Source organism: Carassius gibelio, chromosome B3 (assembly GCF_023724105.1).
Source record: "Carassius gibelio isolate Cgi1373 ecotype wild population from Czech Republic chromosome B3, carGib1.2-hapl.c, whole genome shotgun sequence".
NCBI lineage: Eukaryota > Metazoa > Chordata > Actinopteri > Cypriniformes > Cyprinidae > Carassius > Carassius gibelio.
The window spans coordinates 46,513,518-46,540,980 of record NC_068398.1 but is presented as its reverse complement, the minus strand read 5'-3'; the positions used below and the strand labels follow the sequence as shown (position 1 = coordinate 46,540,980).

At 39.3% G+C, this 27,463-nt stretch overlaps 1 protein-coding gene across 1 annotated transcript in view; it reads right to left on the bottom strand.

The window, feature by feature from the left end:
* Nucleotides 1–27,463, bottom strand: part of LOC127952308 (E3 ubiquitin-protein ligase rnf213-alpha) — a 129,605-nt gene that overhangs the window by 55,457 nt on the left and 46,685 nt on the right. The window contains exons 9-22 of the mRNA XM_052550693.1: nucleotides 24,521–24,721; nucleotides 24,129–24,321; nucleotides 23,931–23,986; nucleotides 19,203–19,347; nucleotides 18,943–19,095; nucleotides 18,759–18,857; nucleotides 12,287–12,409; nucleotides 8,820–9,012; nucleotides 8,533–8,706; nucleotides 8,301–8,453; nucleotides 7,608–8,209; nucleotides 7,353–7,512; nucleotides 7,041–7,258; nucleotides 6,827–6,961 (exon numbers count right to left, since the gene is read on the bottom strand). Of these exons, the coding sequence (XP_052406653.1) occupies nucleotides 6,827–6,961; nucleotides 7,041–7,258; nucleotides 7,353–7,512; nucleotides 7,608–8,209; nucleotides 8,301–8,453; nucleotides 8,533–8,706; nucleotides 8,820–9,012; nucleotides 12,287–12,409; nucleotides 18,759–18,857; nucleotides 18,943–19,095; nucleotides 19,203–19,347; nucleotides 23,931–23,986; nucleotides 24,129–24,321; nucleotides 24,521–24,721 (2,605 nt within the window). The remainder of the gene's footprint in view (nucleotides 1–6,826; nucleotides 6,962–7,040; nucleotides 7,259–7,352; nucleotides 7,513–7,607; nucleotides 8,210–8,300; nucleotides 8,454–8,532; nucleotides 8,707–8,819; nucleotides 9,013–12,286; nucleotides 12,410–18,758; nucleotides 18,858–18,942; nucleotides 19,096–19,202; nucleotides 19,348–23,930; nucleotides 23,987–24,128; nucleotides 24,322–24,520; nucleotides 24,722–27,463) is intronic.

Below are 27,463 nucleotides of genomic sequence, written 5' to 3'. Positions count from 1 at the left end.
CTGGAAGAGGTGCTAGTGAGGCCAGCAGGGGGTGCTCACCCTGTGGTCTGTGTGGGTCCTAGCGCCCCAGTGTAGTGATGGGGACACTACACTGTCAACAAGCACCGTCTTTCGGATGAGACATTAAACCGAAGTCCTGACTCTCTGTGGTCATTAAAAATCCCAGGATGTCTTTCGAAAAGAGTGGAGGTGTGACCTCTGCATCCTGACTAAATTCGCCCATTGGCCTCTGACCATCATGGCCTCCTAACAATCCCCATATCTGCTGATTGGCTTCATCACTCTGTCTCCTCTCCACCAGTAAGCTGGTGTGTGGTGAGCGTTCTGGCGCAATATGCCTGCCGTCGCATTTAGAGTGCCTAGAAAAACGCTATATAAATGTAATAAATTATTATTATTAATTATTAATTACATGGAGGAGCCATCTCGATCACTTGAATTTTTTTCTTGATAATTAATTAACTTAAAATTGGGGTGCCTCACATACATGAGAAATATATCTACAGAAAGCTTGAAATGTCTTTTAAACAAATGAATTCAAGACAAAAGCATTATGTAATCTGTGAAGGTTGCATTTTTCTTTAAAGGTGTGTCCATGTGGAGAGAGTCAGCACTGTGAATTTCTTCTGGCATTTGTTTGTTAAAAAATTATTAAAATGTCTCTTTCACAATCATTGGGCTACTTCTGCCTGTGCTTTGTGGCAAACTTAATGCATGTGCTTGAGCATGGACTATATTAAGGTTTATTATGGAGTATAGATGTAAATTTTATAGAAACCTCTGATTAGTTGAATATTGACAAATGGAAAACTAGTAAATAAAAATCTTATATGGGGCGGACCTGTTAAATACCCTCTAGACATCTCTGTTAAAGTTTTTAAAGCATTTTTATACGCATTTGCATAAATTCTTCTTTCAGAATGGTCTGTAATGGAGAGATACCTTAACACAAAACTAACGTTTTGAGAATGGCCAAACCTTCTCTGCAGATATTGTTGCTTCTTGTTTGTGCATTGCAAATCACAAAGTCTACACAATATAATGTCTCCCAAAACTCTGGTGTTATTCTGGTGTATTTCCCAAATCTAAAATAGCCTATAAAACATGTTCATAGATGGATATTTTACTGATTTCTCTGTTTGGGATTTAGAAAAACAAAGAGATGGTTCAATATATTGGTTATGAATAGGCTACATTCTGTGAGAATTTATATTTCACACTCTGAAAAATAGAAAGGTAAGAAAAACATCATCAAAGTAGTCCATGTTACATCAAAGGGTCAGTTAGAATTTTCTGAAGCATTGAAAATACATTTTGGTCCAAAAATAGCGAAAACTACAACTTTATTCAGTATTGTCTTCTCTTCCGTGTCTGTTGTAAGACAGTTCAAAACTAAGCAGTTTGTCATATCCGGTTCGCGAATGAATCATTAGATGTAATCGGATCATTATGAAACAGTTCACCAAATCGAACGTTATGGTTTTAAACTGTTCGCGTCTCCAATACCCATTAATCCACAAATTACTTAAGCTGGTAACTTTTTTTAATGTGGCCGACGCTCCCTCTGAGTTCAAACAAACCAATATCCCGGAGTAACTCATTTTACTCGAACAGTACACTGACTGAACTGCTGTGAAGAGAGAACTGAAGATGAACACCGAGCCAAACCAGATAATGACTCGGATAGTGACAGGTGCTTCTTATTCTGTGGGTCTACTTATAGTCCTGTGTTTGTCTTGTCCTTTGTCAGATCGTTGTTACTGGTTCTCTGTTTGTCTCGCTCCGTGCAGAGTCCTCCTGTTCCAGTTTGTTTGGACTTCCTGCCGCTAGTGCTAGTGCCTGGGATTGTTTGCTCGAGTTGGCGTGTCGCCATTGTAGCTTCCTGTTTTCGGTTCCTGTCTTCAAGGATTCTGCCCACTGCAGTCCCTGCGCTGCCAAGGAAGAACTGCCGACCAGAGACTTCTACCTGCCATGTGGCCTTGTTTGTTCTCTTTTGCATTTAATAAACACCTTGTTTCATTCCCAACTGGACCCAGTGTTTCTGTCCCTGACATAACAATCTGACCCTCATGGATCCAGCGAATGTAACCTAAGTACGAGAGATATTAAAGAGGAACGACATTCGGTTTGAACGTCAGGATGAACAGATCATGGCAACCGGTCGAGTTGTCTTGCATTTTTGACTCAGTGTTCACTGTTCTTGAATCTGCAGCCATCATCATTTCCTACTTACGAATCCAAGGTGGCACTTGTCATTACGCTGCTGTCAGGACGAGCGGCGCTGTGGGGAACAGCAGTATGGAGCAGTGACATCGGTGTCTGGACTCGTTCCAAACCTTCAGTAATGAACTTAGGAAGGTGTTTGATCATGCTGTGTCTGGCAGAGAGGCAGCCAGGGTGTTGGCAGATCTATGGCAGCACAACATGTCGGTGGCAGCTTACTCCATCGAGTTCCGGACGCTGGAAGCGGAGTGCAGCTGGAACAACGAGGCACAGTGGGACATCTTTCTGCATGGGTTGGCTGACCGTATCCAGAACGAGATATACACTCTGGACTTACCTACAACATTGGATGGGTTGACTGACCTGGCCATTTGAGTGGACGCATGGCTGCAGCGTCGAGATTGTCTGAGACCGAGAGACCGGGTTCCAGTGATGGAGGCTCGTTCCACCACCCCTCCATGCGATGCGGCCAGTACCTCACTCGATTCCGAACCCATGCAGGTGGGCAGAGCTCGCCTCTCCTGGGAAGAGAAGGAGCATAGAAGAACGCAGGGACTGTGCTTATATTGTGGAGCAGCAGGTCATTTTGCGGTAAAGAGCCTTGTAAAAATCAGAGCCAGTCAGTAGCAGGGAGGTTCCTGATGGGTGGCATTTCCTTTTGTGAATCCTCCCGAGAATCGACGCTCCTCCTGCTCAGACTGCAGTGGGCCACCTCTCACCATCAGTGCAACGCCTTGGTGGACTCTGGGGCAAAGGGAAGCTTCATGGATCAAAGCCTGGCCCGCAGACTCGGGACCCCCCTCATTCCCATTAAGTATCCCATTACGGTCAACACTCTGGGTGGTCAACTCCTGTCCTCGATCACACACTCAAACGGACCGGTGAGTCTTGTCACATCTGGCAACCACATGGAGGAAATTCAGTTCCTCCTCATTGACTCTGCTGGTGTTCCAGTGGTTTTGGGGCACCCCTGGCTCACACTACATAACCCTCACATAAACTGGCAGCAAAACACGATCATGTACTGGAGTGAAAACTGTTATGCGTCTTGTTTGGTCTCTGCTTGTTCTTCTGTCTCTTGTTCTGTGTTGCAGGAGAAGCAGACGGACCTGTCTAATGTGCCCGAGGAGCACTTCGACCTGAAGGATTCAGTAAGTCCCGGCTGCTTCTCTTCCTCCGCATCGTCCCTATGACTGTGCCTAAGAGTTATTGCCAGATACGTCTCTGCCTAAGAGCGGGCTATACTCACTTTCCGCTCCAGAGAGGGAGGCCATGGAGTAATATATTTCTGATTCTCTAGCAGCCAAACTCATCTGTCCTTCCTCTTCTCCTGCAGGGGCGGGATTCTTCTTTGTGGGTAAGAAGGATAGTACCCTGCGTCCTTGTATTGACTATCGAGGGCTGAACAACATCATAGTAAGGAACACTTATCCCTTGCTGTTGATATCTTTCGAGAGACTGCAGGGAGCCTCCTTATTCACAAAATTTGGATCTTTTTAACGCCTATCCTATGCCTATGGTCCGCGTCAGGGAGAGAGATGAGTGTAAGACAGCTTTTAACACCCCCAGGGGGCACTTTGAATACTTGGTCATGCCTTTTGGCCGGTCCAACTCCCCCGCGGTCTTCCAGGCACTAGACTGAGATTAATTTTTATGTTTACCTGGATGACATATTGATATTTTCTTTGTCTCTCCAGGAACATGTTCAGCACGTCAGACGAGTGCTTCAGAGGCTGTTAGAGAATAGGCTTTTCGTCAAGGCGGAGAAATGCATTTTTCGTGCACAGTCTGTCCCCTTTCTAGGATTTATTGTGTCATCCAAGGGGATGCACATGGATCCCGGCAAGATTCAGATTCCCGCAAGACCCTACAGAGGTTTCTGGGCTTTGTCAATTTTAACCAGCATTTTATCCAGCATTTTATTCACAATTACAGCCAACTAGCTGCACCTCTGACTGCCTTGACATCGACCATTACGACCTTCAGGTGGTCTAGTGCAGCTGAGGCTGCATTTACTAAACTCAAGGACTGCTTTGTTTCATCCCCCATTCTTTCCGACCCTGATTCCTCTCATCAGTTTGTGGTGGAGGTCGATGCATCAGAGGTTGGGGGTAGGCCCGGTTCTCTCCCAGCGTTCCTCTGCGGATGGCAAGGTTTACCCATGCGCTTATTTTTCTCATTTGTTTGTCTCCCCCTGAACGCAATTACTACATTGGTAATAGAGAGTTGTTGGCAGTCAAGTTAGCATTGGAAGAGTGGCGTCATTGGTTGAAGGGCTTGGGGGTACCTTTCATTGTTTGGACCGACCACAAGAATCCTGAATACAACAGATCTGCTAGATGACTTAACTCTAGGCAGGCTCGGTGGGTAGTTTTTTTTGGTCGATTTGATTTTTCCATTTCTTACTGTCCTTGTTCTAAGAACATCAAACCGGACACCTTATCCCGTATTTTTTACCAATCTGAACGCCCGGTATCTCTTGAGTCAATCGTTTTCACAGAGGTGTGGGGTTTCAATGCTAACTTGGGAGATCAAATCGAAGGTCCGCACAGCTTTACATGTGGTAGTGCCTCCGCCCGGGTGTCCACCGGGTAGATTATTCGTGCCAGAGAGTTTACGGTCCAACGTTGTTTGATGGTGTCATTGTTCCAAGGTGGCTTGTCATCCAGGAGTAAATCATACTATTTTTTTTTATTAAGCAACGGTTCTGGTGGCAATCTATGGCTTGTGACACTCGCTGTTTTTTATTGACTGCTCGGTCTGCGCTAGTTGTCTGGAGAACACCTAGGGTGACTCTCCTCCAGGTGGGGTTGCGCACCAAGGCCCAGGTTGATCGCCACCGGTCGAAGCTTTCCGTCTACGCCATTGGTCAAAAAATGTGTCTTTCATCTACCGATATTCCTCACTGCTCCATTTGTAGAAAGCTTGCTCCCAAATTCATTGGCCCATTAACCGTCGCCAAGATCCTTAGTCCGGTGACGGTCCACCTCAAACTTCCTCCGGCGTACTGGAGATTATTCCTATCTTCAAGGAATCTGCCCAGTGTCCCTGCGCTGCCAAGGAAGAACTGCCAACCAGAGACTTCTACCTTCCATCTGGCCTTGTTTGTTCTCATGTGCATTTAATAAACACCTTGTTTCATTTGCAAGTGGATCCCGTGTTTTTCTTTCCCTGACAGAACTGTGCTCATTAACATTACAATTATCAGACTTTACACGTAGGCAAGATGAAATTAAATTACCATCAAAACTTTTCTGAGGGCAGGTGGTTCCCTTCAGAGATAATTTCATATCAAAACACCTGCGCCACGTTTTGACTTTGTTTTGTTGTTTATTAAATGAAATCATACCCTTATGAAGTTAATCATCACATTATGCCATTTCATGATTCTTCTCTTTTTGTCTCAAGTTTTAGACCTCTTCAAATTATAATCCGGCACGGTTAGCGCTCACACTGCATGCGAACCGCGCCCGAGTCCAACTGAACCGTGCCCTGGCCCACCTCTTCCAAGCGGGCCAGGGCCGGCTAATCGAGCCGCGCCCGGGCACGATTCGTAGAGCACTCACACTAGTCTAACGAACCACGCTTTGGTGGTCAAACGCACTCGGGCACGGTTCACACTGGCAGTGTGAGTACACCCTAAATGCCTCTACATGGCCAGGGCATACATGTACTCAACACAAAAGTTGGTGATCTGTTATAACGCTGGGGGAAAAACGTGCACAAATAAATCTCTAAATTATATTTAAGATATGAATTTCCTCTATATGATTATTTTAAGTTATCTTATACGATATAGGTAAGCAATATTACATCAGTAAAAGTGCTATTTTCTTGACTATCTTGACTGCAATTGAATCTTCATGTAAAGATCAATAAATCATTTATATTAATTTAATATTTTTAAATATATTTTTAGTTTTACCAACTACAATAATTTCAAACAAAGCAGAATACTAGAGTTTGAACAAATCAGTGAATTAATGATTCCGTCACACACTTTTTAAAGGTCCCATGACATGAAAATTTCACTTTATGAGTTTTTTTTTAATTGATACTAGTTCCCTTTGCCTGTCCTAGGTCCCGAGGTGGCTAGAAATTTTAGCCTTTTATTTCTAAATTTTTTATGTAACAATCATACTAACAATATAAAAGTACACCTCAGGAACCATTAAAAAAAGAAAATAATCCACATCATGGGACCTTAAAGGTTTGCCACCTCTTACAGGTATTTCATTTTTATTTGTTTAAAAAAAAAATATATATTTCTGATTTCTGTATTTTTCAAAAATAAATGTAAAACACTAATCTCATAACATTGCCTATAAAAACTGAATTGCAGTGTAAATACCTATCAGGAAAAATAAATATTTTAGCATTAATATAAATATATTGATTTTGCTCTTTGCTATATCAGTATATATGTTGTATTATAATGTATACACACACGTCAGTATGTGTGTGTATTTCTTTGTAACTTAAGTATACACAATACACATATATGTAGAAAACACTTATTATCTAGGAGGAATTAATTACGATGAATTGATTTAACAGCACAAAATTGTGCTTCATCAGTGGAAGTAATGCAGTAATTACAAACCTTTTGATTTTGTGCACTAATAACGTAGACACCGTTTATGTTGATAGCTGAAGCCAGAGACAAAGATGAAGTTTCCACTGACCCATGGCTGTCCTTGACTGTTTTGAACCATTCTAAGTGTCTTGCAGAGTCACTCTGAAATCAGAGAAAATGTTGATGAACAATAATAAGAAATCCTGCTTTATTTTCTGGTTGTTAAAGCAGATTCTTTCACCAGTTTCTTTGAAAGGTTGTGGTCATTGTCAAGTGCCTTCCATAGTTTCTTTAGCATCTCCTTAAAATGCTTGAAGTCAGCATCTTGCTTTAAATCATGAAGCATTGAGGAGTAACCAAGAACTGCATCATGAAAACAGGCCACACGATCCACTTCCATATCATTCTCTCCAGCAGAGATTGAAGCCAAATCCACAAAGGCTTTCAACTCTTTTATTTCTGAAGAGATAAAGAGGAATAACTTTGCTTATAAAAGAGCGGAAAAATGCTTAAATCACATTCAATGTGAATACCAGTTCAAACACACTTTTACCTTTAAGAACATTTTTTACCCATGTGACAAAATCCTTTCTGCGACTGAGCTCCTGAAGGCACAGTCTGCGGGGTTCTGTGATATCCACAAGCACAATTTTAGCCTGAACTAACTCATCATCAATGCTGTCAAGACGCTCCTTTTTAAAATCTACGTGTCTCTGAAAGAAAGACAGCCTTATGTGTTAATCATGTTCCTTTTTTATCTATGATAAAAATTTAAATGTACTAATTATGGCAAAATATGATGACTTACAGTATTAAGCAACTTCTCCAAGACTTGAAAGTCTCCTTGTAGGCGAAGCGTCTCTTTGACCATCATGACTGCCTCAGCTGACTGTATTGCCAGATAAAGCTCATGGTATTGTTGAATCTGATAAACTCTTTGCTTGACCCAACCTCGGACATCACTGTGATCCAGTCTGCATATGATTGCAACTTCTGATTCCAGTTCTTCATATTTTCCCTTGTAGTCTCTGAATGTTACATCAATATTTTCAAAAGTGATACTGCCATCTTTAAGCACTGTGTATATGTTTCTGTAGGCATTGAAACATGGTGTAAATATGTCACTGTGAAGCATTTTGAGTGTGATAACTGAATCGCCTTCTGAAGAAACTGCTTCATAATCTTGAGCAAACTTTGTTGCCTCATTTTTCCAACACATTCCGAAGATGTAGCTGTCTTTGAATGTGTTTAGGACCTCAGCCATAGATCGAACATCATCTTCAAGCTCAAAGTAGTTGACTACTCTTACTGCAGAGGGAATTTGATTTAATGAATGAACATCCACAAACTTGTTCAGGTCCATCTCATCAATGTCATCACGGCGTTTGTTTTCCAGCCCTTCAAAATCAACTGTACAACAGAAGTGTAGTATCAAAATGTAATATTAAAACCTCTGTATAAAAGCAATCTTTTATTGTCAGCTGTTCAAAAGAAAGCATACCCCTCGGATGTATCTGTAGATTGCGGCACATTTTAATGAGAGCATCAACCACTGAATTCTCATGATAAATAGCCTTCACCTCCTCTTGTCTACAGTCAAGAAGCCTGTTCATGGCATTGGTGTCTCTGAATTGTTCATTGTCACAAAAACAATCTGGAAAAAACAGTATGGTCATTACTCCTCAAACTACAGTATGTAAAAGGCAGAAATGTTATTTGTAAAAGTATTTTACCTAAATTAAGTAAGTCAAAGAATGCCCTCTTGTTTTCCAGGATGTGGTTGAGTAGCTTTATTTGTATTTTCCCTGATACAAGTTGGTTTAAAATATTTGTGAATGATGATATTGCCATGGTAAATTTATCTTTAGCTTCTTCAGAAAGCTGACTAATCAGTTTTTCATCAGTACCTACAGAGTAAAAAAAATTGCATAAGCTTAAACATTATATATAAATTCTGTATCAGAGGGAGGAGATTTAACATAGGATTGCTTTGACTATGCAGAGGGAATCCCTATAATACCATGAAGCTGAAAGATATTCTTAGCTGCTGTCCAGCCCAGAAGATGTTTGAAAACCACTTCCTCATCCTTCAGAAAGGTTCCTTTGTCATCTCTTGGCCAGGACTTCTGAATGATGGTCGATATAAGCGGTTTCAATTTCCAGTTTATGCGGAGTTTGTCAAATCTCTCAAAAAGTTGCTTCTCAGATTTAGCCTGTTAAAAAAAAAATATAGTAACTGCTTTCATGCTATCCATCTTCTTAAAAGGCATAGAACTTTGGCAGAATAATGTGAAATCCATACAGATAATAAATTAATATATTGCTCAAACACTGCAAACTCTACACCATATCCATTTCCATCTCAATGGATTAATTATTTTCTAAATGGATATAATGTGGAATATGTTCATTAATCTTGATTAAATATAATAACTAGAATGATATCATAGGAAATTATACTAATATTATATATTTAACTGTGTGTGAGAGGACTTTAGTGCCTTGAACCTAGTGAACCATTTAAAACTAATTTGAACACACTATTATAAGGACCATAAATACAGGGGCTAGAAATAAGTACATGACATGTTCAGAGAATATAACTGAATATCCTTCAGGAGTTCATATATTCTAAAGACTAGCACAGGATAGAAAACATAAGGATAATAAACTGGAAACCAAATAAGGAGAGTAATGAAGGGGTAACAGGTCGAACAAGGAAAACAATTATCGGAGAACAAGATGGGCAGGGTTACACAATAGACATTGGAGCAAATTAATATTTAAGTCATTAAATTCAAGTTTACATACATTCTTCTTTCCATTCAGCAATCAAATTGTGTGTTGCATTTGGTTACTACAGTGATTATCAAAACAATGAAACTCTCTTCAAGAGCGCACAGTAACTGAGGTGTAAAACTTTTCAAAGAAAAGGCTTAATAAACTAACGCACAAATTTAATACACTACATATCAATATATCTTCCCTTTGTACTAGTGATGTCCGGTTCGCGAAATAATCATTTGATTTAACCAGTTCTTTTTTAGTGAACCTGTTGAACCAGTTCATCATATCGGACTGAATCGTTTGAAACGGTTCGCGTCTCCAATAAGCATTAATCCACAAATTAAGTTGTTTTTTTTTTTACAAAAGAGGAACAAATTACTCAAGAGTCAGGTTTATTATACAATAATAATCAAGTGCTAAGATTATCATAAATTATACAAGATTTTGATGCAGATATTTCTTATTAAATCATTGTATATGCAGCCACATACTAAAATTGATAGAGAATCACTTATGACACTTTGCTGAAGGCATATTCCACATAATAATATTCAATAAACAGTATTATAACACGTAAGCTACCTATAGGAGCTTGCGACATGAATCCGTAAGTACAGTTTACAAATCCAAGGGAACGGATTGCGAAAGTGTGTGCACGGATTATGGATTTGTGGGTATGGATTCAAAAACCGAAGGTACGGTTTACAAAATCTGAGCGTAAAGATTGGAAATTCGTGGGTGCGGTTTATTAGTCTGTGGACACGATTTGTTAAACCGAGGGAACAGTTTAAGAATTTGTGAGTACGTTTTATAAACTAAGGGGATGGATTGCAAAACCGTCGCCATGGATTGTTTGTTTTTTCTCCTACAGGTGATGTGCCGAGCTCCGTAGTTTCGAATTTAGCAAATATCCCAGAGTAATTTACTCAAACAGCACACTGACTGAACTGCTGTTGAGAGAGAACTGAAGATGAACACAGAGCTGTACTAACTGTTCTATGTGGACTCGGAGGACTGCGCAGCTGCACACTGTGACTCTGTGTTGTTTCAAGCTCATCATTCTGTGCACAGGATGTGCATAAGCGCTCTGTGCTGCTCTGGCGCATTAAGCATTATAATACTTTTCTGCACAATCAAAGATAATTAACAGTCTCTCTTATTCTGTCCTATCTATCTTATGTTGCTGCCTTCATTTCTGTGCTATACATTTAAAAGAAACGTCTTTTATATTTCTATATAAATATGTATATACTTGTTTTTACATTAATGTATTTTACAACAATACAGAGAGCAATGTATAAAATGTTACCAGATTTTAGACTTTTATTTGTAAATAAAATATTTCACTATATTTAAAAAAATTATTGTGGACCCGTGATCTAGAATCTAGAGTATACTTTGCTGCTGATTTATCCACTAACCTAGTTTATAGTAGTATTTTTGTCATAGATAATGATTATATATCTTTTGTTATTTTTCACCAAAATTAAGCTGTTTATATTAGTAAATTTTATTTAACACAAAAGAGTGGTGATCAGGTCAACACAGAGAAGAATAGAAATTCTACATTGATAAAAAAAAAACTGCGCTGGTATCTGATTGAATCGGTATTGGTAAATAGTCAGAATACTCAGGAAAAAAAAACGTAAGCACCAAATAACTTTTTTAGGTGCTACAGAATAAACGTGTTTTATTTATTTTAGTATTACTATTATTATTATTTTAAACTTTTTAAATTTCAATCATACTGTCGTGTTTATCGGTTTCATCTTCATTTGACTTTATCAGCATTTTAATCCATCTTGTCGATGACTTGAGAGAATTGTTCATTATCTGTACCAATATCATGGACCATAAGCATCACTTGGCAGTTTGGGTGCAGTTTGGGCTCCTCCTCAATGCATACTATAAATGTTATCTTCTTAGCTGACTGATGAGCTTATTGACACCGAATGGTTATTCTGAGGTAAATGTACACAGCTATTGACCAATCAGCATTAAGGAATGAAACTAACTATTTTGTAAGGCTGAGAAAATTATGACAACATTTTCATTACAGACTTTATTCAGGTCATAGGATGGGCATGCATCCATAGGGTAATGTAGATTGTTGAATAAAGTTGTTATTATTTGTGATTTATGCGAACAAAAATTATTCTTGTAGCTTTGTGAAATTATGATTAAACCGCTGATGTCACATGGACCATTTTAATGATGTCCTTACTACGTTCCTGTGCATTAATCTTAGTAGTTCCCTTGTTGTCTATGGAGGCTCAGAAGGCTCTCGGTTTTCATCAGAAATAGCTTAATTACGGGTTTGGAACGACATGAAAGTGAGTAAGTAATGACAAAATGTTCATGTTTGGGTGAACTAACCCTTAAATGTTTTGCTTTGACTGGACAGTATAAAAATAAAGGTAAACATTGGTAAGTACAGGGCTATATTAAATATAATTTGCAATTTCCTAGGTTTGACAACTTTTGTCAGAAATGACCTGAAATATTAGTGACTGATAAAACATTCATGTAAGGGTTCAAGCTAAATTCAAACTAAATTCTGCTAGAACGAAAAGGAGAAACCCTTAAACTGGATTGTGTTTTAGACCTAATCTCATTTTATAAAATGTTCTAAGGTACAATATGTATGTATAATGCTAATTGACTCATGTTGTCAGTGAAAACAAAGTGAAAGGCCTTTACCTGACATTTTGCAGCAACAGCCTGGAGAGCACACTTCTCCACGCTATCCACCAAAAAAGGCTTGGAGACCTTAAGATCTTCAACCTTTGAGCAATAAAACTGGATTTGGTCCAGAGGATCTTCCTAATAACAGTAAAAAATTGTTTTGTATATTAACAAAAATACAGAACAACAAACATTGACATGGACAACTGACAGCCCTCACTGACATGTTTCATTGTTAAATGTTAGTCCCAGGTCACATTTATTTCAGTTTAATCAGATGCAAATCTCAGTTGCTTAAGATGCTTTGTCTCAATCATTTCAATAGATTTTAAATGTACTAGTATGCAAAATCCTGTGGTGTGATGGCAGGTGAATGTACTTCTATTAAAGAACAAAGAAATGAACTGAGCTGAGCTAGATCAGACTAGACTCTAGTGATGGGAACAGGGCTATCACAAGTGAGGAGAAAGCTGGTGACAATTCAAGGGGACCACAGTATTGATTTTAACTTTTGCACGTGTAGCAAGTTGGAAGTTTGTCATTTGTAAGTTTGTCATTTGCATGTGTTGTTAAGCCTTAGCAATTTAAAACCATTCAAGCCCAAGATGTGTCAAGTCAATTCTTCTTTATTGTCAATTCTTGCGTGCGTCTGATGTTGCTAAAAGTTATTAATGTCGAAATTTAGGATTAATTATTGTAACTGAAAATCATATGTAGGTCAAAATTGTCAGTTGTTTGAGAACTAAATCCGCTATAAAGAGTGATCTGTTTAAGCCCACTGAAATGCTCCAGTGCAGACGATGCAGACACATCAATCAGCGTCTCTGTTTTAGGTTAAAAAAAACATTAAACTAATACAGGTTAAATAAAATAACTTGTGCATGTTCAAATTCCCCGCTGCCGTAATATTAACAGTTTCATTAAATTGCTACCATGTCCTATGTGATGTCGGTTTTTATATTGTTTATCAACAGTAACGTTATATTGTTTTGGATTAACTAGACCAGTATGAATGTTTATTCATAACCACACTGAAAATAAGTAAATATTGTTATCTGATGCTAACTGTCTAGCTAACAAGCTTGCTGGTGCTAACTTGAGGTAATTTTTATAAATTATGGCCAAATATTTTAATTCAACCACCTATATATATATATATATATATATATATATAGAGAGAGAGAGAGAGAGAGAGAGAGAGAGAGAGAGAGAGAGAGAGAGAGAGAGCGAGAGAGAGAGAGATTACATCTTGGGACAAAAGTAAGGATGTGATGTTCAGAACATGGTAACTACAGTAATTATCAAAGAGGGGAAGAGATGCACCCCATTTGGCCAGGGGTGTTTTTACTCCACAGACAAGATTTGAGAGGGAAAAAATCATTATGAAAATATAATTATTAGGGATGCACCAATACCACTTTTTTGGAGTACGAGTACTTGCATTTCAGTAATCGCTGATACAGTGTACTTAATAAAAAAAAAAAACATGATTTCAATTTACAGGTAACAGCTTAAGTCATATAAATTTAACAAAAAATTAATTGGAATTAAGAACATTTATTTAAAATGAAAAGCATGTTGTATGCAAAATATTACAGAATAAATAATTATATATAAAAAAAATTAACAGTGACAGTGCAACTCAAGTATTTTTTTCAGTTTGTTGTAAACTCTGCCGCTTTGGACACCACAAGGGGCAATAAAAAACATCTTTGCCATTTATGGCACAATATTTGAATGAACTAACAACATCCACCAACATAGAACTGCGGCAGATAGTGCAACTGAGGTAGGTATTAATATCAAGTCTAAGACGACTCACTTAATGGAGCCTATTTAGAAAAAGTGAGTGGCAGGTTTTTTTTTTAAGAAAAGTAGCTTTTCTGCATTATCAGCAGTCAGACTGTTTCGGTTTTCATCTATAATGTGTGACACTGAGCTAAAAAGCCTTTCACTTTCCACACTGCTACATGGTGCTGAGAGGTATTTCTGGGCCATTTTAGCCAAAGTGGGGAACCTAATTTTGTTGACACCCCAGTACTTCAGAGGACTGTCTTCACGAGGGCTTGGGGCCTCTCCGAGGTATTTGTCGAGCTCAATGGCAGCACCTGCTGCCAGCGGCTGTGCTGCCTGGGGCTGCTCCTTAGCGATTTCTTCAAATACAGTGTCCAGACTGCTGCTAGTGCTAGCCTGGGCCTTGAGGAACAGTTTAGCAGGAGGTTCTGCAGCTTTTGCCCGAATCTCCTCTGCCTCAGCTCTGGACATCATCTGCAGCTCCTGCTTCAGGTGCAGCTTGGCCTCCGGAGCAGTGTTGTTGAAGAAGAAGCGATCTTTATACCTGAACAAAATTCATGAATGTATTAATATGTGGAAAAATAGGACAGATTTTAGTTTGCCCTAAACCACTGTCATAAATGCCAGCCATTTGGCTTTCTGGTAGTAATGAGGGAAATATATTTTATATTATATATATATATATTGCATACATTTGTATTTGTGTTTTTTTTTTGTGTATTTAGTACAAAAATATAATATTTCAGATGGAAATTAATCTTACATTTAGTACTGTAGTTTATCATAATAGCACACAGACTTTACCTTGGGTCAAGTATGGTGGAGATGAAATACAGTGGATTGGTCTCGACGTCACTGAAGCGCTTCTTGACAGCTTCCAGTAAGGTTGCTTTCATTGTCTTGACGCCGTGTTCCTCGTCTGTTTCTCTGTTTAGAAGTCTCACTAGCACAGTCACAGCTGGGATGACATCAGAGGCTAGTGCATCGTAGCTGCTCACTTTTTTAGTTAGTTCCTCAAAGGGGGCGAGGATGGCAACAGTCCTCTCCATAAGAGCCCATTGGTGAGCGGTGAGATAGCCAGGGAGTTCATGCTCGGACACAAACAACCCCAAGTACTCGCTTTTTCTCAATGAGGGACTGGAGCATGTCATATGTGCTGTTCCATCGTGTCTGTACGTCCTGCTGCAGTCTCTTTATTGGCTGGTTGAGCTGTCCCTGAATGTCCTCGAGGCGGGAGTAGGCTAAGGCGGAATGTTTAAAATGCCCAACTATTTTCCACCCCACTGCTATAGCATCAGCTATGCTCCTCTGTGCTAATAAGCCCTCGTGAACAGCCAGTTGGAGCGTGTGCGCGACACACGGCAGACTTGGGAGCCCTGCGTCATTCATGGCTTTAATCATGTTTTTGGCATTGTCACGAAGCACAACATGTACTGATGTTTTAGGTATACCCCATGTCTGGAGCATTTCCTCAAACACATGCGCTATAACCTGGCTGGTGTGCAAGCCGCGGAATTGTTTCGCATGTAATATGGCTCGTTGCGGCATGAAACTCTCGTCTATCCACTGGGAGGTTAGGCTAATTAACGACAAGGGGCTAACACTGCTTGTCCAAATATCTGTGGTGAAACTAAAAGCAGAGGAGGCTTGCAGTAGGCTGTGGATATGTTTTTTCACAGAGTCGTGTAGTTTAGGCAGCTCTGTGTCAATCATGTAGCGGTGGCTTGGGACATCATATCTGGGCTCCAAAACATGGAGGAGACGCAGGAATCCCACATTTTCTACCTCCGAGAGTGGCTGGTCACTCAATGCAATGTACTCGATAATTGCCTGTGTTATTTTCACAGCACGTGGATTGTCTCTGGACATTTTCTCTCGTCTTGCAAGAGTTTGCTGCAGCGTGGGTTGTGTTGGTTTAAAAGAGTGAGTAAACTCTTTGTACTCATTGTAATGTTGGGATTTTAGGTGCTTGATTAAATTACTTGTGTTAAATGCGCTACCTTTTGAGCCTCCTCTGGACAATTTCGCTGAGCACAATTTGCAGTCCGCATTTGTTTTGTCACTTTCTTTCACTTTGAAATAGTTCCACACGGCTGACATGTTGTCTCGCCTCGCCTTCTCCCCGCTCTGAGCTGCAGCCGGGGCGGGGCCTGAGGGCAGGCACTCGGCACCTTTGATTAACCCCTTTAACGAGTATGAGTACTTTAGAAAATGTGGTATCGAGGCCGATACCAGATACCGGTGCATCCCTAATAATTACATTTTCCTTAAAATGTTCTTCTTAACTTCAGGCCTTATTATCATGTCATATATAACTGTGATGTTCTGTAAAACCACAAACTTTAAAATACTTTTTCCTTACTGGTGAAAATCAGATGGTCAGTTCTGCTTTCTCTCAGGTACATCAAAGTGTAAGCTTCACAGTGAACATTACTCTCGTCAACGTAGTCCATATCAACAACAAAAATATATCTTGACTCCATATAGTGGTTATTTTGGAAAAAATCCCAGGTATTTTGAGCAGCAGGATTATAAAAAAAAAATTGTGCTAAAATAAAATTTAATTAAGTAGCCTATATAAAATTGCAAACATCTATCTTTCAGTACTTTTTTACTTAAGTACATAACATTTTTAGTATTTTTGTACTTTCACTTAAATTGTTAAAAGTTAAATTGAAAAAGGAGCACTTTTACCGGAGTAATATTTTACTATACGTATCTGTAATTTTTCTCAAGTACTTGATTTGTGTACTTCGTCCACCACTGCTTATTCAGTACAATTAAATTGACAAATGGCTCAAAAGCAGTTATTTTATTTAACTGACTGATGAGGTAGTGGAATGACATTAGTTCCATGCTGAATGAGGTAGTGAGCAGACCAATGCTGCAGAGTGACTGGTGGATGTCATCGTATATTAGTGGGGGTGGGGGGTGGAAGGACCTGGGGATGTGGGACCTGGGGGGGGGGGGGATTCATAGATCAGTGGTGCCTGGGGCAGAAGAGGGGAGGGGGGCAAGTTCGGGAGGGAGTTCAGCTTCCTGACAGCCTGGTGGATGAAGCTGTCCTTCATTCTGCTGGTCCTGGCCTGGAGACTCTGCAGTCTCCTCACTGATGGCAGCAGACTGAAGAAGCTGTGGCATGGGTGAGTGGGATCACCTGTGATGCCGAGGGCTTTTCGAGTGAGACGTGTTCCGTAAATGTGCTGGAGGGAGGGGAGAGAGACACCAATGATCTTCTCAGCTGCTCTCACTATGTGTTTGCAGAGTCTTTCGACAGGACACGTTGCAGGCGCCATACCACACAGTGATGCAGCTCAACAGGATGCTCTCGATGGTGCCTCTGTAGAAGGTGTACATGATGGGGGGTGGGGCTCTGGCTCTTCTCAGTTTGCGGAGGAAGTAGAGACACTGTTGTGATTTCTTGGCCAGTGCTGCTTAACCCCTAGTTGCTCCAGAGGCGTGCGACCTCTGACATATATAGCAATTGTAAGTCGCTTTGGATAAAAGAGTCAGCTAAATTAATAAATGTAAATCTATTGTAATTTTGACAAAACACATATTGTTGGAAAGGTTTGACAGTCAAGGTTCTATTTGTAATAGAAATGGTTGATTTGTGACAGAAAACTGCATAAATAAAATCTATAGAGTTTGGGTGCCACACAGTGGTTATTTTTGGCATAGTGTTTTGTGACATCAGCTTCAAATTCGGAACATAACTTGATTAGACATATGGCTTTGATGTTAAAGCAATTTTAGAATGCAAAATCATATATTTAAAAGAAAAAAATCTATAATACATTATCTTCACTGTGAACTTAAAACTTCTATAACTTTTTTATTAAAAAAAATGCTTTCACTTTAGCAATAATCTGCTATGTGTCTTCTTTAAAAAGAGACCAACCTTAGGTCTGTATTCCAAATCATTCAGGAATTACAACCATGTTGTAACAAGCATTTATAAGCAAGAGTCAAGTTTTGAAAGAAAAATCAAGAAATTGTATTTTTTGTATTTATCTTATTGAGTCCCAATAAGATGGAAAATAGCAATAAATACATTTTCTGCTGTATCTTTATGGTTTTGCCCTTTTTAGGGTTAAAAGCACGATTTCAAATAGGTACCACAGGTACAATATGCACTGGGGCCCGCATACCCCAGCTACTGCCCTGGATAGTAATTTAACAATTCCTGTTTAGCTTTTGAAACCAATAACAATTCCAGGTTCTTAACAAATTAAAGTTTTATAGTTATTTAATATAATATTTATTTATATAATATTTATAGTTTTGAGGTAGCACCCCATCCCTCATAATCAATCCTATATACAAAATAAACTGCATTTGATAATAAAATGGCATTTAAAGTTTGCAAAGAAAAAATCTAAACCAATATTGGTCACAGTATAATACTAAACAGAAGAAAACATTTTAATATCAATAATTATATTGATTTATATCTGACAAGCCTTGAGTATACAAACTGATAAATATTCTATTTAGTTATATTTTATTTTATTATTGATACTTTTATTTATTTTTTGCCTGAATCATTAAAAAGATCAGATTGGGCTTTATTTTAGTCCAGAATTACATGCAAAAAATAGAGGAACATAGATACTAAATAATTGTAACTGGACCAAAAGACATGGAACTTGTTTATAAATTTTTTGAGACATTGGAATTTAATTATCTATACCTTTTGATACTTTCCCTCAAAGTCCCGTGTAAAAGTCTCTCTCCATTCTTTAGTGAAGTCCTTACTCATAAAATGTATGGATACAATGTTATTCCACATCTGTAAAGCAGAACAAACCAAATTGTAATAGACTATATGGATATAGATGATGGTCAGTTTAAATAAACATACTTGTATTGCATACCTCAATCTCTTTAGTGAAGCTGCCAGCCGTATGATAACTTGTGTTTATAAGTCTGCCTTGGAAACTTTGTCCAATCCATCTTCTGACAGTTTGTTTGGCATAACGGAGTAATTCATGAGTCTTCTCAGAGAAAGTGTCTGTTTGTTGCGTTGTCTTAGGGTTGAACAAATGTCAGGTATATTGAGTCATTGTTTTTTGAACATCTAATGGCTTTAATCAGTTATTTAAAACAAATATATTATGATCTCAGGATGGAATACCTGGGCAAATCCTGATACTGACGCCACAAGGTTCATGCAAGCAACAGGAATATCAGTAAATGCATGACTGACTCTTTTGCAGATCACCTCTAGAAGTTTGCAAGCTGCTTGAATGCATTGAATGCGATAATCCTCATTTAGACAGCTACAACAATAATGAAAGCATGTTTTCTTTTAATTTGATTTTCTTAATTTTGTATAAGGGGTCCTTATTTTAGTATAATTAAATTTTCACAAAGTTTAGCACATATCATCAACAAACCTTCTTGAGAAAATATTTTGCAGATACTGTATATGCCAATGAAAAGGAAGTGGCTTTTCCATCATATATAATTGATGATATTTGAATAAACTGGAACTTATATTTTATCTTTATCTTTACCCCAAGCCTGTGTTCATTTCTAACACTGACAGAAAGTAACTTTAACCAGAGTTTGCCATTTTACCCAGTACTGGAAAAATTGCAATAAAACAAATTCACCTAAAAGATGATAAACAACACCACTCAATGAATTAAAACATGCAACATAGGGCTATATTTGTACGCTTATGTGTTTGTCTTGTTCTGATCCTTTTTTAATTGTTGTAGGTATTTCCACATGACAAAGCAGACCATACAGAGTTGTAACAGACACGCCAGGCTCCAACACCAACCAATCACAGTGCACACCCTCACCGGAATACTAATCTCACCCACCTGCTCCTCATCCACCTGCAATCAACCACTCCTACAAAAGCCAAAAACACACACACACTCAGTCACTGTCCGGTCTTATTCGCAGCTAGGTCAATACCTACCTGCTAACTCTAAGGACCAACCATTTACCCTGCTTACCTCTCTCCAGCGATCTCCAGAGTCTTCCTGTCTCCATCGTGTGTGTCAGCTACCTCTATCGTCTTGTGTTACTACCCTCCGGATCAACTCATCTCTCCAACCTCCAGCACCATATCCTCACCATTCACTACCTGCTCCTCTGTTTGTGCCTTAAAAAACCGTGTTCTCCTGTTATTCAAGTCTTCTGTCCCTGATTGCTGTAACAGAAGACCCGGACCAAGACTGATCGGCACAAGCATGAGCCTCACGGACCCCTTCCAAGACCTTGTTGACGCTTTGCGACTCATCCACTCGGATCACACATCACTTGGCACTGGCCACCCGTTGGTCAATGAAACCCTTTCACTGCTGAGGGAACGCTTCTGGTGGCCCAACATGGCTTCTGACATCAGAAAGTACGTGCAAGGATATAAGGAATGCACCATTTCGAAAAGCCCATCTGGCAAGCTCCTCCCTCTGCCCGTTCCGAAATGCCCATGGTCGCACCTAGGGGTGGACTTTATAACTGACCTACATCCCTCAGATAATCATACATGCATTCTCATAATTGTTGACAGTTTTTCTAAATCTTGTCGTCTTCACCGCCTGAAAGGACTGCACACGGCCATTGAGACAGCCGTACTGATGTTTAACCAAGCCTTCCGATACTTTGGCATCCCTGAGGACATCGTCTCCGACAGAGGCCCCAAATTAATCTCCCGAGTTTGGAGGGCTTTCCATTCCCTCCTATGTGTGGCCATCAGCCTGTCGTCTGGATACCATCCTCAGTCCAACGGGCAGACGGAGAGGAAGATCCAAGAGATCGACCACTTCCTCCGTAGCTTCTGTCACGGCCACCAGGACTCTTGGAACCAGTTCCAAGGGTGGGCCGAGTAACAGCCACTACTCTTCCCATGGTCAGGTGAACCCTTGGACGTTCCTTCTGTCGACTACTGGTTCCGAGAGAGCTAGAGGGTCTAGGACGCGGCCCACCACCAGTTACAACAGGCCCTGTGTAGACGCAGGATGACAGCCGACCTTCGACCGCTCTTAAGCTCCAGCATACCAACTTGGACAGAAGGTCTGGCTGTCAACCCAAGACATCTGCCTGCGTCTACCATGCCGTAAACTGAGTCCCAGATTCATTGGCCTATTCACCATCGCAGATCAACCCAGTCACCTTCAAACTACACCTTCCCCCTGAGTATCGGATCCACCCCACATTTCATGTGTCACTTCTTAAACTTCACCATCCTTCTGTCTCCCCCTCCACAGAGCCTGGCGTAGCCAAAGCCCCCCTGCCACTCATCCTTGACAATGGAGCTGCCTACAAGGTTCATGACATCCTGGACTCCCGGCGTCATGGTGGACAACTTGAGTATCTAGTGGACTGGGAAGGATACGGTCCAGAGGAATGCTCATGGGTCCCATGCAACGACATCCTGAATCTGAACCTGCTTGACACCTTCCATTCCAACCACCCTGACAGACCTGCTCCACGGGGAAGAGGATGTCCACCACGTTGTCGGGGTCCCCGGCCCTCAGGAGCGGGCCGTGGGGAGGGGGGTACTGTAACAGGCACGCCAGGCTCCAACACCAACCAATCACAGCACACACCCTCACCGGAAGACTAATCTCACCCACCTGCTCCTCATCCACCTACAATCAACCACTCCTATAAAAGCCACTCACACACACTCAGTCACCCTCAGGTCTCATTCGCAACAAGGTCAATACCTACCTGCTAACTCTAAGGACTAACCATTTACCCTGCTTACCTCTCTCCAGCAATCTCAAGAGTAGGGCTGGGATAAACGATTATTTTTTAAACGATTAATCTAACGATTATTTTTTTCAGACCGATTCGATTTAGATTATCTCCCCATTAATTGACTACTAATCATTTATACATGTTGATTTACATATCTGAATGAAAAAAACATGAATTCCTTAACATTGCAATATATATTTATTGCTCTTAAAATTTAAAAATAAAAGACTGACTAAGAATGCATTACTTTGCACTTGTAGCATTCAATAAAACCTTGAAGCCTTGAAAACACATAGCTTTCTGAAACAAGCTTACTGAACACATAGGGCCTAGCTTACTGAAAAAAAGTTCTTTTTTCAGATGAAAATAACAACAACTAGATGTCTAGCATTCAATAAAAAAGGTCACCTAAAATACTTGTTTAGAGCAATTGAAAGAATACAGTAACCAATGTAAACTTGAGGGCTTTAAGCTAATACAGAGAGTGCTTTAACAAAAAAAATAAATAAATAAATAAATAACAGTGGGAGCCAGCAGCCTGTCATGGAGAAAAAAGAAATTCTCAGAATGCTCCACGAGAAACTTTGGTGTTCCGCCCTTTTTCCATAGTGTCTAATGATTTTGGTTAATATGCACGAGGGAGAGAGAGAGAGAGAGCGCAAGACAGCGCTCGTGTAGTTTGAAGACTGTGAGTGCGCGTGAAACGTTGGTGTTTCGCCCTTTTTCTATCGTGTTTAATGATTTTGATTAATATGCATGAGAGAAAAAGCGCTAGTGTTGTTTGAAGACTGAGTGCGCATGCACAGCCGGGGCTCTCTCTCGTATTCGCCCTGTCAGGCGCAGCAGTCATTCTATTCTACATAACTCACCGATCAAATAAGGCTTCAAAAAAGATCAATGCAGAAAAACCCCTGGATTGGTTATATAACGTTGGACAGAATGTTGATCCGGCCATCGCGTATATTCAGCGCTCATAAGGTAAACGTTTTGCAAACGTTTTTTTAGAGAAATAAAAATAGGTCGACGAATCGATGCGCATATATTTGCGCCAACATATTTTTTGCGTCAACGTCATCGATGACCTCGACGCGTTGTCCCAGCCCTAGTCCAGAGTCTTCCTGTCTCCATCGTGTGTGTGTGTCAGCTACAACCATCGTCTTGTGTTACTAGCCTCCGGATCAACTCATCTCTCCAACCTCCAGCACCATTCACTACTTGGTCCTTTGCTTGTGCCTTAATAAACCGTGTTCTTCTGTTATTCCAGTCTTCTGTCCCTGATTACCGTACCAAGAGTATGGAAGGAGAATCTTAAAAAATAAATATATGGATGATTAGCTCTGCCCAATTTCATGTTGTATTACTGGGCAGCCTATATTAATAAAATTAATATCTGGCATAACTCTGCTGGTATTGATTTGTGTAGGGTACAGGCACACTTGGTTTCACTTCTAAATGCACAGATGTAATTTGTAGTAGGTATTTTCTGGCTTCTGCTGATCATACATATGTTTTTTTTTTTCTGTTCAAAGGTGAGTGATTATTGCTTGTCATTCTTTCACACTCTTTTGAGCATATTTAATATTTCTCCTAAACCTTGCTTCCCTCATTTCTTCCAAACCAGAATGTTTTTTTTTTTCGTTTTTTTTTTGCACCACAGCGCAGTTTAATAGGTATAAAATCCCACGGCATACCACTAAAAACTAAAATACAGCAAAATTGCACAAACATGCATTGCTTCAATTGACATATTCAACTGGATATTATATTAAAAGTAGTATTCACATTAAATAGTAAACTTGAACTAAAGTCGTGTAGGAACACAGGGTCACAGGTAGCTTTAAGTTGTTAGTGATGATAAAACTAATTTATATATCGCTGTTAGGAAGAAACCTCTTTTGTCAAAAAAAAAAAATATATATATATATATATATATTGGAACGTACATTGACTCATATATTGGGTCTACCTAACCATGTTATGTGACAAAAACAGCAAACAATTTAATTGCTTATCATTTCATAATGCATACTTCATTCACACAGGGTCAAAGTTTGATATACAATTTCAGTGATATATAGAGTGATCAGTTGCTTGAGGCAAATTAAATAAATTATTCATTTTGATTTTAGTAAAAGAACTGTACCTGTATCTTTGTTCAACCAAGTGAAGCTCAATGTGTTCCAGAATCTTCAAAACGCTCTGGAATAATATTGGTCAAATATAAGGGGTTCAGACTGCTATATTTTTCCAAGTTACACATTTTTTAAGTTATATTATAGGGTAATTTAATTTGTTCCAAATTAAATATAAATATGCATATATATATTTAGTTGACACTCACTGTTGAAATGTTTTTTGAGATTTCTTTGGGGCATTTAATGGTGAAAAGCTGCAGGATGTCCAGGAGCTCTGCATGGATGAAGGAGTCACACTCGACCAACTCATCTAAAGTCATCAAATACATCCAAGACCGTGCCACCAGTCTGTCCACCTCCACCAAATGGTCATGTTTCTTCATGAGATTCAGCATCGCCCTATAATAAAGGGATTTAACAATGACAAGTCAAAAATCCAAAAAAAACAAACATTTTTCATGTTACTTTAAAGTGAAAGGGTGGGTTCAATGATATCTACAAGAAAATTTTAAAATTAACCCCCCCCCCCACCCGCCACCCCCCCCCCCACACACACACACATATTTGTAAACTGTTTATTACATAGATTATTTCATACCTTCGATCTTTTACATTCTCCAATTTGAGTCCCTGCAAGCCAGCCCAGTTCTTCTCATATTGTGCATTGACTAGATTAAATACTGGCTGAAATGGTTTTGAAGTGCTTTTGAGAAGGTGTAGCAGTGGAATGACGATGATCCAATCGGACTTGTGCTCTGTTCTCACAATGTTGATCAGCGCCTCCACCATGTCAGACAAGCTGAAGAAGGAATCAAAACTATCAAGACCTCTCATGCAATTGACATTTTCCTCACTCTCTAAATGTGAACTGGTGGACCGGAAAGCAGAATCAGAATCAAAATCACAGTCAAAACAGGCACTGTTCAGATAAACAGGAGATTCAGAATTTGATCTTACAATAACAAACACTCGACAGATTCACTACACTTAGAATATCTCTCCCTGGTATGACACTTTCACAACCAAATGATAACAGAAGATACAAAAAATAGCAGAAAACAGTCAATCAGAATGCGAAACACGACGGTACAAAGTCAACGAGGCTCAAAGGCAGAAGATGAGTGTTTGGGTCAGTCCTTATATCTAGGTAAGTTTCATAGTAGGACTAATCTCCAGCTGGTTAACAGAGGCCACACCCATCAAAAACACAAACATTTCTACACACACACACACACACACACACACACACGAGCAGAGAGATAAGATACGTACAAAAACAGTTCACAGATGCATAGAATATCTCAAGGTCATAAGAAGATAATGAATTTTAAAAGTCTAAAGATATAGCCTACACCAGGATATATTTATATATTACTGACTATAACAGTTTGATTAAAAAAAACATTTAAATTAATATAATAATTGACTGACCCAAGGTTTGTATCTGGATGAAAGAGTAATATAAACACTGTGACCAGGGCTGGAAATTAATTGTTGTACCCACCAGCCACTGTGACTAGTGAATGGAAAATTACATTAGCCTACATATTTTAGTAGGCAAAAAAAAAAAAAATAACAAATCGCACAAACTTTGGTTTCACAGTAAGTGTAAATAAGTTTTTGCGTGTGTGTGTGTTCAAAGCAGTGTATGGAACAACCCCTCTAATATATTGTATATACACAATAGACCAGGGGTCATCAACTATATTTGTCAAAGGGCCAGAATTTTTCTCGGCAGACACTGTAAGGGCCAGATACTCGTAATATAAAATAAAAAATTCTAATTGTATCCTAATATGTTATTATTTGATATACTAATTCTAATTTAAAATTTATGTTATTTTTTACATATTACCTGTACTGCAGCAAGCCACCAGGTGGCGATAGCGATATTTAAGGCTTCATATTTGTGAGGCTGTCAAGCTGTCCATCACTATCACATGCAGGTCGTAGTTTGTGGAGAACACTAGAAGAAAGGCCTTCTGAATATATTTGAATGAAAAATGGCACTCTCAAAGAGCCTTAAGCGAAAAGTTGATTCAGAGAACCGTAGTTTTAATGAGGAATGGACTGATAAGTACGTATTCATAGTTCCTACTGTAAGAAATGCTGTACCTGTGTTCCTCATTTTTTTTTTCACTACATTTAAAAATGAATAAATATGGAACAGACCCGAATATTCGAATATTCGTTCGGTGGGTTGGTATTCGATTTGTAAATTTGACATTCTAATAATTTATTATTATTTTTATTTTTTTTGCACACATTGGATCCCCCGCGAAACGGTTCTCATTCCCCCTTGAATAAGGCTGGCCACACACTGCGTGAGCGTCTCAGCTGTGTGATGTGTCCATTTTTGTTTCGGCTCCCATATTTAACAGGTTGGAGTTTGCACACTGAGACACACATCTCAGGCGCGCTCGAGCCACGCGGAAAACTGGTGCATGCTAGAAATAGAACCAACGTGTGTTCCAGCAATGGGAGTGTGCTCTGGCTAGAGCGCAGAACAGCGGAGTTTGTATGGACCGAAGTGCATGTCTGAGCTTGTGTTTTGTTGCTTTGACATTGTGGAAAATAGAATAATAGAAACAAAATGTATTGGCATTTTTTACCCGTTATTATCAATCTAAATTAATCTCGTTTTTAATTTAACTTAATTTCGTTTTTCTTTATTTAAATTTCGTTTTTTCTTTATTTAAATTTCGTTTTTTTTTTTCGTTTTTCTTTATTTAAATTTCGTTTTTTCTTTATTTAAATTTCGTATTTCTTTATTTAAATCTACCCTTATTGTGCCAATTTGTTAGTCAGAAAAATATTAGACTACCTTAAAAGTATTGCTTAATTTAATAGACCTGTGTGTGTGCATTTTATATCAATAGTGCAGTGTCTGTTCTTGGAGCATAAGCCCTGCCCGCGTGAGGTGCGCCGCTTCCCGCTCGCGCTGTTCTGACTGTAGTTTACTAAAAGTTTATTAATTCTGAATGTGTTGCGTCTCGCGTGTCCATCTATATTGCACCAAATGCGACACTGCACTCCCTCGTGAAGTCGATCGGATGAACGGTTCTCGAAATAATAAAAATGCCAACAGACATACAGACACATATTCCTGCCTTTATTAGAGATAAAAATATGTTCAGCCCCTCTCTCCTAAGCTTCAAATAGTCAATGTTCATTACTACCGAAGCTTCGAAGCTCAAAAAATGGTATTCGGACCAGCCCTAAACTTTTTCCTCTTACAAGGCTATTCCTGAATTCAGTATTATTCTGGGGGCCGGATGGAAATCTCTGACGGGCCGGATTTGGCCCGCGGGCCGCCAGTTGACGTTGCATGCAATAGACTATAGCCTGGGTTCAAAATAACAGTGTGATGGGTGTTTAAAATATTTGTATTTTCCATTCTTAAACATGACCATGTCTGAAAGCATACCTGATATGGTGTCCAGTTCATTTGAAACGCTTACAAATATTAGAAAAAAAGATCATATAGCCTTTTAATGGTTATATACATGGCAATGATAAAGTGGCGGAATAGATCTGGGGA